Consider the following 12,873-nt stretch of genomic DNA (forward strand, 5'->3'; position numbering starts at 1 on the left):
AACGCCTAGTTTTCAGGCTTCTAGCTTCAGCAACTGCAAGACAATAACTGCCTGTTGATGTTGTTGTTTGTTTGCTTGTTTAAAGATTTATTTCTCCCTGCCCCCTCGTTGTTTGCATTTGCTGTGTCTGTTCGTTGTGTGATGGTCTTCTCTTTCTAGGAGGCACCAGGACCTGAAGCTAGGGATCTCCCATGTGGGAGAAAGGCGCTTATCGCCTGAACCACCTCCGCTCCCTGCTTTGTGGCATCTCTCATTGTGTTTTCTGGCCGTCTCTTGGCTGCATCATCTCACTGCATCATCTTGTTGTGTCAGCTCATCAGCTGGCTACACCAGCTCATAGGCTTGCACAACTTCTCCAGGAGGCACTGGGAACCAAATCTGGACCTCCGATGTGGAAGGTGGGAATTCAGTGGCCTGAGTCACATTCTCTTCCCCAAGTGTTGCTTTAAGCCACCCAGTTTGTGGTCCTAGATCAAGACAGTGATCCTAGGTTATCCTTTCTATTTACAAACCAAGGGCTACTCTGCCTAATACAGGTCATAGGTAAGTTTCCTATGCAGGAAAGAGCTTTCATTCATTTATTCATTCGGCACTGGTTATTAACAGCAAAAAACTCTAAACAGCCTATGGGTTCCTCCATAGAATTCTGCCTAATTTATGTTTTCTCCATATACTAGATTATGGAATAGTTGAAAAGAATAAGACAGACTTGAAGAATATCTACAGACTTGATAAGGTCTGACGACCTATTAGGTGAAAAATGTAATCCGATAAGCACAAATAGTGTGATAATATTTAGGCAAGATATATTTGCATATACTTTTTTTAAGATTTATTTTTTTAATTTATTTCTCTCCCGTCCCCCGCCCTCCCCCCCCCCCCAGTTGTCAGCTCTCTGTGTCCATTCCCTGTGTGTTCTTCTGTGTTCACTTACATCCTTGTCAGCAGCACCAGGAATCTGTCTTTTTGTTGTCATCTTGCTGCATCAGCTCTCTGTCTGCGAGGCACCACTCCTGGGCAGGCTGCACTTTTGTTGCACTGGGTGGTTCTCCTTATGGGAGGCACTCCTTGTGCTGTGGGGCTCCCCTATGCAGAGGACACCAGCACGTGGGCAGGCATTCCTTATGCATCAGCACTGCCAGTGGCCCGCTCATCACATGGGTCAGGAGGCCCTGGGTTTAAACCCTGGACCTCCCATGTGGTGGGCAGAGGCTCTATCCCTTGAGCCACATCCGCTTCCTTACATATACTTTTGATATGCCTGTAAACGCATAGAAGAGGGTTTGTAGGGATAAACCCCACTTTCGACCACCTCTTTTGGGAGAAGGAAGGGGCTAGAAAGGTTTAGTTTTGCTTTTCTCAGTTTTCTCTCAATAAATGAACCTGGGTTTCAACTGAAGAAGGAGAACGGCCGTACCTGTTGCTTTCGGAACCAGCGTGGAAGGTTCAAAGGGCCTTACTTGCGAGCTGTGCTGGCGGCCGACCCCCAGGAGAGGGAAGGCTGTGCCCGGGGCACAGGGCGCTCCTGGGCGCGCCCAGCGTGGGGCACGACACACAGCCTCCTCGCCTTCGGGCCGCGCTTCTGCCTGGAGCCGAACCCGTCGGGCCGTCCCGCTGCGGGCCCACCACGTGCTCCCCCGCGAGGCCCGCGGGCCCGGGGCGCGCGCCCCCCGCGCTCCAACAGCCTCCTCGGAACTTCCGCAGGAAACCGTCGGGCGGCCGGGGATGGGCGGCCCGTCCTGTGGCGACGCCGCGGCCCGCGCTCGGCTCTGAGCACCGCGCCTCTCCCGGCCCGACATGAGCCTCAGCTCCGCTAAGGTGGCGCCGGAGCCCGCGCAGCCGCCGCCGCCGCCGCCGCCGGAGGCCGGGCCCGAGCCGCGGGCGCCCCAAGGCGAGCGGCGGCCGGCGGGGGACCCCCAGGGGGCGCCGGGGGCCGAGCGGGCGGCGGCCGAGGCCCCGGGCCCGGAGGCCGGGCCCGAGCCGCGGGCGCCCCAAGGCGAGCGGCGGCCGGCGGGGGACCCCCAGGGGGCGCCGGGGGCCGAGCGGGCGGCGGCCGAGGCCCCGGGCCCGGAGGCGGGGCCTGAGCGGCCGCCGGCGCGCCGGGCGTCGTCGGGTCAGGGGTCAGCGGGGCCGCGGCCCGGCGGCCGGCGCGGCTCGCTGCGGCGGCGGCTGTGGCTGTGGTGGGAGGCCGAGTGGGAGCCGCCGCCGCCGCCGCCGCCGCCCGAGCCCGCCGAGCGGCCGCGCTGCCACACGAACTGCCTGGAGGCGCCGCTGACGCGCGCCTTCCGACGGCTGGGCTGGCAGGTGGGCTCGCACCCCTGGCTCTTCCTGCTGGCGCCCATGGTGCTCACGGCCGTGCTGGGCACCGGCCTGGCGTACCTGCCCGTGGACAAAGAGGAGGACCTGGAGGAGAACTACACGCCGATCGGCAGCCCGGCCAAGGCGGAGCGGCGCTTCGTGCAGGACCACTTCACCACCAACGACTCCTACCGCTTCTCCGCCTCCAGGAAGAGCACCGAGATCACCTTCGCCTCCATCCTGGTCTTCTCCACCGCCGCCTCGCTGCTGGAGCGCGACGTCTTCTCCGAGGTCAGCAGGCTGGACCGCGAGGTGCTGACGCTGTCGGCGGCGCTGGAGGACGGCACCCAGCTGCCCTACGAGGAGGTGTGCGCGCGCGACCACGACCTCTGCGTGCCCTCCAACCCGCTGCTGGCCGCCTGGCAGCTGGACGAGAGCCTCGACCTGAGGAGCATCACCTTCCCCGTCTGCAACCTCACCCGCCAGACCGTCTTCCTGGCCGGCCTGGTGGGAGGCACCATCCTGGGCGAGAGGAAGGGAGACAGCCAGCTGCTCCTGGGGGCCAAGGCCCTGCGGCTGCAGTACTTCCTGAAGGCCGAGCAGGAGAAGGACGACAAGAAGAGCAAGACCTGGCTGACCCACTTCCTGGATCAGTTTAGAGACATGGAGCAGAGGCTGGCCTTGAAGAAGATCCAGGTACCCGGGGTTGCGGGAGAGGCTTGGGGGGAAGGTGGGCGGATATGAGGAAGGCTTGTCGCGAGGGCCGGAGCACTGGCCTCCCCAGCGGTCTGATGAGGATCCTGGGCTTAATGCTGGGCTCCACTTGTATTTGGCCCTGAATCCAGCTTTCCTAGTTGACGCTCCAGAGGATGCCACACATCTTCAGTGTTTGGGAATGTTGTGGTCCATAACGCTGATCCTACATCCTCCAGAGTGGAGATCTGTTCCGTAGTTTTGGGGTTTGGTTTTCCAGTCCAGTTACTTTGGAATTCCTGCTGTTAGCTAACGTGTCTCTTGGCCTCTGGCAGTCCCTAAAACTTGTTTGGGATTCATTTGGGAGTAAAGAAAAATACAAATGTTTAAGTAAAAGTTTCATGTGGCAGTTAAAGAGAAAATAACTCAGCACTTCTTAAGTTAGTGCCTAGAAGCACCTAACCAGCCTAGTGCCGGCACCTGTTAGCCGTCCAGTATTGCTGGGCCAGCCACCCTACTTTTAAATAAGCCCCTGGCCACTGACACACCCACCTCCTGGGAAAAGGCTTTGAAGCACCAGGCCTTCCTGAACTGACTTTAATGCAGTCAGAAGAGGAAAAGAAACCAGCAACCTAATGAGGTCAAGATTTCACAGTTCTACACAAGATTCAGATATGGGGTGTTCAGGAGTTTTAAACTTTTGGGATTTTGAAATAAGCCATCATGGCAAGCAAGCTCTTGCTTTATGGGAGGACTTAGATCTCCATTATCTTCTTTACTCTAAATCATAACCACGTATTTTGAACTTTTACTTAATTTTAGCATGTTTCTGTCAATATGCTATAGTGTTTCAATAGTGTTTGTAACTCACATGCAAATAATGGAATTAAAAGTTATTTACCTGAGTATATTTTTGTGGCAGGTGGTCCACTTTACATCACTTTCCAGACAACTGGAATTTGAGGCAACTTCTATGACAGTGATCCCTTTGTTTCACTTGGCATACCTTCTAATCATATTATTTGCAATCATATCATGCTACAGGTAAAACACTTTTCTCAAGCTTTTAAACTCTTACTTTTTAAACCTGATGACATTTTTAATTTTGCCCATCTGCAATAGCATACAGTAGTCAATGAAATGGTAAAAAGAAACTGGCCAGTTCCACTTGATTTGACACAGTTTTTACTTTATATAGTATATCAATTATGATTAACTATTCCTTTTGGAAGGCAGATATATTGGTAGAATAAGAAGCAAATCCCCATTCCTACTATAAATTTGAAATAGCACTTTCAGTTACACAAGAAATCCAATTCTAGCTCAATTGACTCGGATATCTCCATTTTTGCTGTGGGGTATTCCCTGATGAGCACTTGAAAGTTGTTTTCTAGGTATTGGGATTAGTTTGAGTTCTTGTGACCATAGCACTAAAATATGACAAATAGCAGTAAATCGTAGAATACAGATGTAAAAGGAACCCGAGATTATTTTATTCTCCTGATTTTCACATATCACCTGGGGAGCCTTAAAATTACATGTTCTCAGGCCCTGCCCATCTGAATCCAAATATCTGGGGGTTTAATCTGAGAATCCATTATTTCCAAAAATTTCTCAAGCTGAAGCTCTCTTCTCTCTATTCTGGCTGGGCCCTCTTAGATGTCTCTAAGAAAAATGCCCACTTCCTTTCTTGCACATACTGGTATATGAAGTTTATACCTTGCATCCATGCATTTACCTTCTGCAAAACCCTTATTAGAACACGTATTAGGGTCCCCTATTTATTTTCTTGAAGTGAAGTCATTCGAATAAAAATGAGACCTTTTTCAAAAGTTTATGCTCCAAATTGAGCCTCATTTTGTAGGAAGAAGAGCTAAATTGAGCTTCCAGAGTATTTCAAAATTATTGCAATTCTGGAAACGGACTAAACATATACCAAATAATAGATCAATTTCTGTTGAGATCTGGAAAGCCTTTCCCTTCTCAAATACAGTACACTCTTCTTTGCTGATGGTAGACGCCATCGCCTTCCCAGAGAGACATGGAGCCCTTGCCAAGCACAGATCTTGTTTTCTAAGTGCACTGATTTCTAATTTAACCCTTTCCTACTTAGTGAAAATTAAATTCATTGAAACTAGTGGCTTTGCTGCCAGTGAAGCCCACATTTTACCTAAGCAATGGAAGTATCTGAGGAAAATTTTAAACAGATTCTGCTGCGTTACTGAAACACCCCAAATCAGAATCTGCAGAACGCGGTTCCAGGAAATCTAAATGTTTAAGAATCTCCCTAGGTAGTTCTGATGAACTGCTTAATGGACGTCCTTCTTGGGGACTAGAATATCTGCATACTTACTTAAACCCCCTAGGAGATTAAATGAGAGGCCCCTTAGAGAAGGGCACCACAGCAGCTAGTCAAAGTCACGTCGCCATAGCCAGTAACATACCTTACCCCGGTGAAAATTCACCAAACAGACCCAAACACCTGAAAGAGGGAAGGGGAATAAGCCAAGTCACTTTCATCCTCTTTAGTCTTCCTGATTTCAAAGTTCATCTTTTTTCTTTTCTTAAACTCCTATAAATGAATATTGTTGTTTTGAGGAAGTATTTAGTATAATCATTTTATTACGGCAAAGCAATTTACTTTTGCCCAGGGATGTGTGTGTGTGTGTGTGTTGGTTCAGGGGTCCTGAATTTAACACATAGCCCTAGCAGCGTGAGAAAAAGTGTTCTACAGCCATAGAGTACAACTGCTGTTACTATTCAGAAAGTTTAGCTGTTTAAATGTGGCGTTGCCTGACAGTGGTCTTTAATCAAGTTCCCGTTTGGAATCAAGGCTCCATCTCCTTAGTTTTCTCTGCTAGTCTTCAATTCCAACTTAGTTTCTTCCCCTAGTAAAAAAATACAGAATGGGTTTCCGTCATTTGTTTTGAAGCAGTTTCAGAACAAGCAAAATCTAAAACCAGAGGTCATTATCAGTATTCAAAAGTTTAACTTTCTGGTTGTTGAGGGGGTCGACCTAAAGCTGTTCTGTACAATTTTGTGGATATGTTCCCATTCCCATTGGTCCCACAAGGAGACAGACTTAGGTTGCGTCATTCAAAACAGAGTGCATTTAAAATTCTTTGGCAATTAGTAATAACTTTTCCACAGAGCCTTTTTCACCAGGAGAAGGAAATCCTGAAAATGTTTTAGAAGACTTTCACACTTTCTGTTATCCGCAAAGTACACTGAGATAGCTTTGAAATAAAGGCACCGTTTAGGATTGTTTCAATGTCTAGTTGGAGTGAGGGGATGGTGAGAGATAACTGTCTGGGGTTCTTTCTCTGGTATTTCTGTATTGCTTAAAGGTCAGAGTAGAAGTAGCTCTCTGCAGTGCTTTAGTACATCTTGGGTAGTTCAAAAATGCCAGTCAGTGCAATGTGCTGGGCTGGCTGCCTAAGAATCACCCTGGAGACCTTAGTTAGGGTACAGGCTCCCAATTCCCCTGTCCTCCACTACCACCCACCCCACCCCACCCCTTTTTTTTTTTTTTTCAGTTGGTCTGGGACAGGGCCTGGGAATTAAAGCTCTCCAGCAGCCAGATGTGGGGAATTATTGCTCTAGAGTTTTCTGAATAGGCCTCCACATCAAGAATGCTATAAATTGGCAGAATTTAAATATGGAAGCTACCGCCACAAATTGCATGATTTTTCCCTCCCAACTTTCAGGTGTGACTGTGTACGAAACAAAATGAGTGTTGCAGCCTTTGGAGTGGTTTCTGTGGCATTGGCAGTGGTAAGCGGCTTTGGCCTGATGTTATACGTTGGAGTGCCATTTGTGATCATAGTTGCAAATTCACCGTTTCTTATTTTGGGTGAGTAAATAAATTGTGAGGCTACTCATTGTGTATGCAGGGATGTGGAGTAGATAAGGCAATGAGCTTGTGTGAGACTGAGGAAAATAATTACATCTATATGGGCCTGCAGAGACCCAAAATGAGGTGGCAAGACAGAGGAGAAACAAGTTGAAATTTTTTTGTGTGTCTTTATAGTTGAAAAAAATCAAGCACCCCAATGAAAAAATGGACAAAGGGCATGACCAGGCAATTCATATGTGCAAAACAAAATACAAGTCACTGAAAATAAAATAAATATTTGGCATCTCGAATAAGTAAGGGGTGCAAAATAAGCCAATTTAATTATTAGAATAATAAGATTATTATTCTTATTAGATTACTAAATTAAGTATTAGCAAGACTAAAGGTTTTGGGGAAGTTGTAAGTACACACTCATTTGGGGGTGAGTATAAATGTTACACACTTTTTTTGAATGCAATTTTGCAACAGTAAGTCAAAGACTTAAAAAGTAAATACCTTTGACCCACCAATTCTACTTCTTAGAATTTGTGCAATAATAAGACAATAGTTTAAAAAGTAGATCAGGTATGTTCATTTGGGTGTGAGTTGAAATAGGAAATATTGAAAGCAACCTAATCCTATATCAATATGGGATTGGGCAAATCAGACATAGTGTATAAAAATGTTACAATCATATTCGGTCTTTAAAAAGAGGTAGATACATTAAATGAAAACTGCAGGTTATGAAACAGATTGTTTGAAATAAAGAGAGGGCAGTTATATGTGTACACTTGTACAGAACAAGTCCTGGATGGATATACCACAGTGTTAGCAGGGATTATCCCTGACTGGTAGATTTACAGTTATTTTAAAATTTTCTGTGAATTTTTTTTTTGTATTTTCAGAATTTCTTTTACAGTCAAAATAAACAATGGTGTTTATATTTTGTAAAGTAAGCATCTTGGAATGAAATACTGTTTGGTTTCCTGCCGAAGATAATGGATGAGCTGTGTCCTGGGTGTCAGCTTATTTATTCGAGCTCTTTGGGGCACACCTAAGTACAGACATACACAGTCACTCAGTATACACCACCACCATAAATGATCATGATTATGGTGTATATAATTGATGATATGAGTCATTTTTGTGTGGTCTGTGTATGCATGAGAGACACTGTGTATGCATGTGTGTGCATGCATGTGATTTCAGCAACTCAAGCAAGAAATGTATTGGGACCGTTTCAGAGCACGGTTCTATAAATAGTAAAATTAAGTTTTTGCATGCATAACATATATCAGTGAGTTCACTCTTAGTCCTCAGTGCTTCTGAATCTTCCTTTTGTCCAGGTGAGCACAGTTGGAATCCGGAAAGCTGGCAGCAATAGGGTAGCCAGGATGTAGTTTATGACAGACTTGTGCTAATTAGGATTCCTCTACCTCAGTCATACCCAGGGCACATCTGAGCAAGGGGCAATGTTGCAATTCTAAGTTCCTTCAACTTTAGCATGTAATCCATAGAGAAGATTGCTGAAAGTTGAAATTAAAATCAGCATTTCAGTTCTAAGTACTGATTTTGTATCAGTATACCCAGAAACAAAGGTGCAAATGAGTGAAAATAGGGTCAACTCCAGCAGAAGGTTAATGGGATGGGACAGGCTCATGACGTCTCTTTCTTCTTTGGCGTCTTGCTTTTCCAGGCTATGCTGACACACGTCCTCAAACGTTCTCCCATCTTCTCTTCCAAGTCCATCATGAAATGTCACTGTGGGGAGAATCTAATTACCTAATAGACATGAATAAAAGATTTTTTTTTTTTTGGATAAAAGATTCTTAAGACTTACCTTGGTACTTATTTCTGATCTTAACAATATTTGCATTTTAATGAGATAATGCAAATATTGCCTTGGGCAAATGAGCTGAATAATAGTATTCTAGGTATTTTTTTTTAATTAGCAAAACTATATTTCTATTCGTGTGTATGTTAACTATACAGTGTCTCTCGAATCATACCACATAGGTAGCCAGATGCTAACTGTACAACACATAAGGCCACCTTATATTTTAAGGCACAGAATGTCAGCTGGATGTGTTTGAACGTGGGTGTGAAAATGGCTTATGAGAGAAATGGTCTCTCATGCAAACTGGTGGAGTCAATGATATATCACTAATCTGCTTCCACCCAGTCACCCGCATCCCCTGTCCCGTCCTTTGAATGCCCTAAGGACAGCGAGTAGAGCATATTGTGGCATCTGCAAATAATAGGAGTATGTACAAGGCACAGAGTTAGTACAGAGAAAGGAGTGATCAATTCTGATGTGGTTTCAGAGGAAATTGGAAAAATAATCACAGAGAAGGTACTTCCTGAGCAGGGATGGGGCAGATGGACAGAGAAGGTCGTTTGAATCATTCGGTTTCATTTTACTGGGCATTGATGTGGATGAAGATTCTGGTTCTCTTTTTTCCAGGCATTGGGGTCGATGACATGTTCATCATGATTTCTGCCTGGCAGAGGACCAACCTCATGGACAGCATAAAACAGCGGCTGTCCAGTGTCTATTCCCAGGTGGCAGTGTCCATCACAATCACCTCCGTCACCAACATCCTGGCCTTCTACACAGGGATTATGACCTCTTTCAGGTCCGTCCAGTACTTTTGCATCTATACAGGAACAACCCTGTTCTTTTGTTATTTTTATAACATCACCTGTTTTGGAGCATTTTTGGCCCTGGATGGCAAAAGAGAAGTAGTCTGTCTACGCTGGCTGAAAAAGCCAGAGACTCCTGACCAAAAATGTATGTCATTAAAAAAGTCCTGCTGTCTCCCACTCGGTTCTGTCCCCGATGACAGTGCAACTGGTATCCATCCAATGAATTTGTTCTTTAGAGACTATTTCGGCCCTTTTCTCACAAGCACTGAATCTAAGTTTTTTGTAGTGCTGATATACATTTTGTATATCATAAGCAGTATCTATGGGTGTTTCCAAGTGCGGGAAGGTTTAGACCTTCGAAATCTAGCAAGTGACGATTCATACATCACACCATATTATGATATAGATGAAGAGTATTTTTCAAATTATGGTCCCAGGGTTATGGTTGTCGTTACTGCAAGTGTTGAATACTGGGATAAAGATATTAGGCAGAAATTGGAACAATGTATGAAAGATTTTGAACACAATGCCTATGTAGATAAGAATCTTACAGAGTTTTGGTTACGAACGTATGTGAAATATATGGAAGAAGGAAAACGAGATCTAAATGATAAGAATGTTTTTGTAAATAATATTCCCAATTTTTTTAATGAATTTCCAAATTTTTTATACGATATTAATATTTCATCATCAAATAACATAATTTCTTCCCGGGCCTTCATTCAAACCCTGGGTATTGCTTCTTCAACCAATAAGAAGAAAATGCTATACCAGTTACGAGGCATCGCCGAAAACTGTGAAATTCCCCTCATCGTGTATAACCAGGCATTCATATATTTTGATCAGTATGCTGCAATATTGGAAAACACTATTCGAAATGTCATTGTTGCTTCCCTAGCTATGTTCTTTGTTTCCTTATTGTTAATTCCTCATCCACTGTGTTCCTTGTGGGTAACTTTTGCCATTGCTTCTGTGATTGTGGGAGTGACGGGTTTCATGGCATTCTGGAATGTGGACCTTGATTCCATATCCATGATTAATCTTGTCATTTGTATAGGGTTTTCTTTCGATTTTTCTGCACACATTTCCTATGCATTTATTTCTAGTTCTAAACCTTCAGTAAACCAAAAATCAATTGAGGCATTGTATCTGTTAGGCTATCCAGTGTTACAAAGTGCAATTTCAACAGTAATAGGGGTGTGTGTTTTAGCTGCAGCTAAAGCTTACATCTTCAGGACATTTTTTAAGATTATGTTCCTGGTTATGGTATTTGGGGCTGCTCATGGCCTAATTTTTATTCCAGTTTTCCTCACCTTTTTCGGAAGGTTTGTTTGAATGTCCACTAACAAATCAAAGACCACTTACAGAATTCCTGATTGCCCCAATCCAATCTGATAAAAATGCACAATTTAGAATAGTCAATAAACTTAAAACAAAGGCATGTTTCCTTGACCTCATAGTCCCCTTTAAAAATGTTATTTAAAATAACCTGAGAAAAATTAATTAGCCTTACATTAAAATATCTTTACTAAATTAGGAAGTGTTGTCATCTTTCTTAAGTCTGTACAATCCCATATAACATACAACTTTACAGTTTGTTGTGGTTTTTTTCCCCTTTATTTCTCCATTAGAAGTTTATACCTGGAATTCAAGTATTTTATATTATTTGTACTATAAATGGAATATGATTTTGATTGTACTACCTACATGCATTATTATGTGGAAATGCAACTTAGTTATTCTCCCAGTCTGTAGTTTTTCTGTGTGTTTTCTTAATGGCGTCATTTGATAGAAGTTTTCAAAATTGAAAAATCTGGCTTATCGATTTTTTTTTTTTATGGTTTGTGGTTTATGTGTCCGCTGTAAGAAATATTTGCCTACTCCAAGTTAACAAAGAAATTTATGTTTTCTTCTCAATGCAAATAGTTTTAATTTTCACATTTAGATATGTGATCTGCCACAGTTAACTTCTGTGTTTGTTGAGAGGCAAGGGCAGAGGTTCATTTTCTTCCCATAATGTCAGCAAGGTTAATCCTGTGTTGTTGAGTGTGTCGGCAGCTCGTTCCTTTACTATTTATGAGTACTCCATGTGTGAATATCTACCACGATATATTTTTCCTGTTCTCCTCTTGATGGACATTTAGGTTTTTCCCAGTTTGGGACTATTACAAATAAAGCTGCTATGGATATATCTTTTCATTTTCCTTGGGTATATACCTAGGGGTAGAACTGGATAAGTATATCTTTAATTTTAAAAGAAACTGCCAAGTTATTTTCAAAAGTATCTGTGCCACTTTTCACTCCTACATGCAGGGCCAGCTACACAATTTGCAGGACCCAGTACAAAATGAAGATGTGGGGTCCCTTGTTTGAAGAGCAGAGTTAAAAGTACTAAAATATAAAACTATTTTTTTCCAAAATGTTATTTACTTAAAAAATGTAATGCGGGGAAGCGGCTGTGGCTCAATCAGTTGGGCTCCCGTCTACCATATGGGAGGCTCTGGGTTCACGTCCTGGGGCCTCCTTGTGAAGGCAGGCTTGCCCGCAAACACTGCAGAGTGCCGCTGACCTGCAAGCACCGCAGAGAGCCAACTCAGCAAGGTGACGCGATAAAAAGGGAGACAAGCAAAAAAACACAGAGCCCGCAGCGAATGGACAGAGAGAGCAGACAACAAGCAAGCCACAAGGGGGGAGAGGAATAAATTTTTAAAAATAAATAAATAAATACAGACACAGAAGAATGCACAGGGAATGGACACAGCAGACAGCATGCGCAAAAAGCCACAGGGGAGGAGAAAAAAAAAAACGTAATGCAGGGGGAGGGGAGCAGATGTGGCTCTGGCGGTTGAGCGCCTGCTTCCCACATGGGAGATCTGGGGTTTGGTTCCCAGTGCCTCCTAAAATACAAATAAACAACAAATAAACAAACTAAAAAAACCAATTCAGGGAAGCCAATGTGGCTCGGTGGTTCCGCGCCAGCTTCCTACATATGAGGTCTGGGGTTCAATCCCCAGCCCTGGTACCTCAAAAAAAAAAAAGTGTTTTATAAGCTGTGACATTTTGATAAATTTCTGATAAATTAGTTCAAAATATACATTTTCATACATCTAGCGCTGATAATTTCTGTAGAGCAATTTTTCTAAAAAGATACATCTTCATACAAATCAGTTTTGTGTAAGTCAATTTTAATTTTAAATGTAAATTTATACAATGGAATATTATTGTTTCCCCTGCCATTTCTTGTAACTTGTGGAGGTTGTACAAAAAAAAAAGTTTTTATGATTTGTGAGTAATTGAAAATGTTCATTCTATAACTGTATCTTCAATTATAAGAAAAAATATTTTTCAAATTGTCTTCCTCGTTAGCAATTGGTTCATACAAAACTTCATATGAAAAAAAA

The 12,873-nt window shown here is 43.9% G+C and overlaps 1 protein-coding gene across 1 annotated transcript; it reads left to right on the forward strand.

Moving 5' to 3' along the window:
- The first annotated feature begins 2,122 nt into the window (after positions 1-2,122).
- On the forward strand, positions 2,123-12,409 carry LOC101437941 (patched domain-containing protein 3). The gene is made up of 4 exons (XM_023592376.2): positions 2,123-2,994; positions 3,914-4,035; positions 6,699-6,844; positions 9,291-12,409. The coding sequence occupies exons 1-4, from the start codon at positions 2,341-2,343 to the stop codon at positions 10,805-10,807; spliced, it is 2,439 nt and encodes an 812-aa protein (XP_023448144.2). The 5' UTR covers positions 2,123-2,340; the 3' UTR covers positions 10,808-12,409.
- Positions 12,410-12,873: the final 464 nt, after the last annotated feature.

This window comes from Dasypus novemcinctus, chromosome 5, assembly GCF_030445035.2.
Source record: "Dasypus novemcinctus isolate mDasNov1 chromosome 5, mDasNov1.1.hap2, whole genome shotgun sequence".
NCBI lineage: Eukaryota > Metazoa > Chordata > Mammalia > Cingulata > Dasypodidae > Dasypus > Dasypus novemcinctus.

What these genes read in the sequence shown, in the direction of transcription:
- LOC101437941 (XM_023592376.2), top strand. Translation starts at nt 2,341, where the DNA reads ATGGTGCTCACGGCCGTGCTGGGCACCGGCCTGGCGTACCTGCCCGTG. An exon ending in TGGCCTTGAAGAAGATCCAG is followed by an intron (nt 2,995 to 3,913) that starts GTACCCGGGGTT and finishes TTTTTGTGGCAG; the next exon opens with GTGGTCCACTTTACATCACT. An exon ending in GCAATCATATCATGCTACAG is followed by an intron (nt 4,036 to 6,698) that starts GTAAAACACTTT and finishes CCCAACTTTCAG; the next exon opens with GTGTGACTGTGTACGAAACA.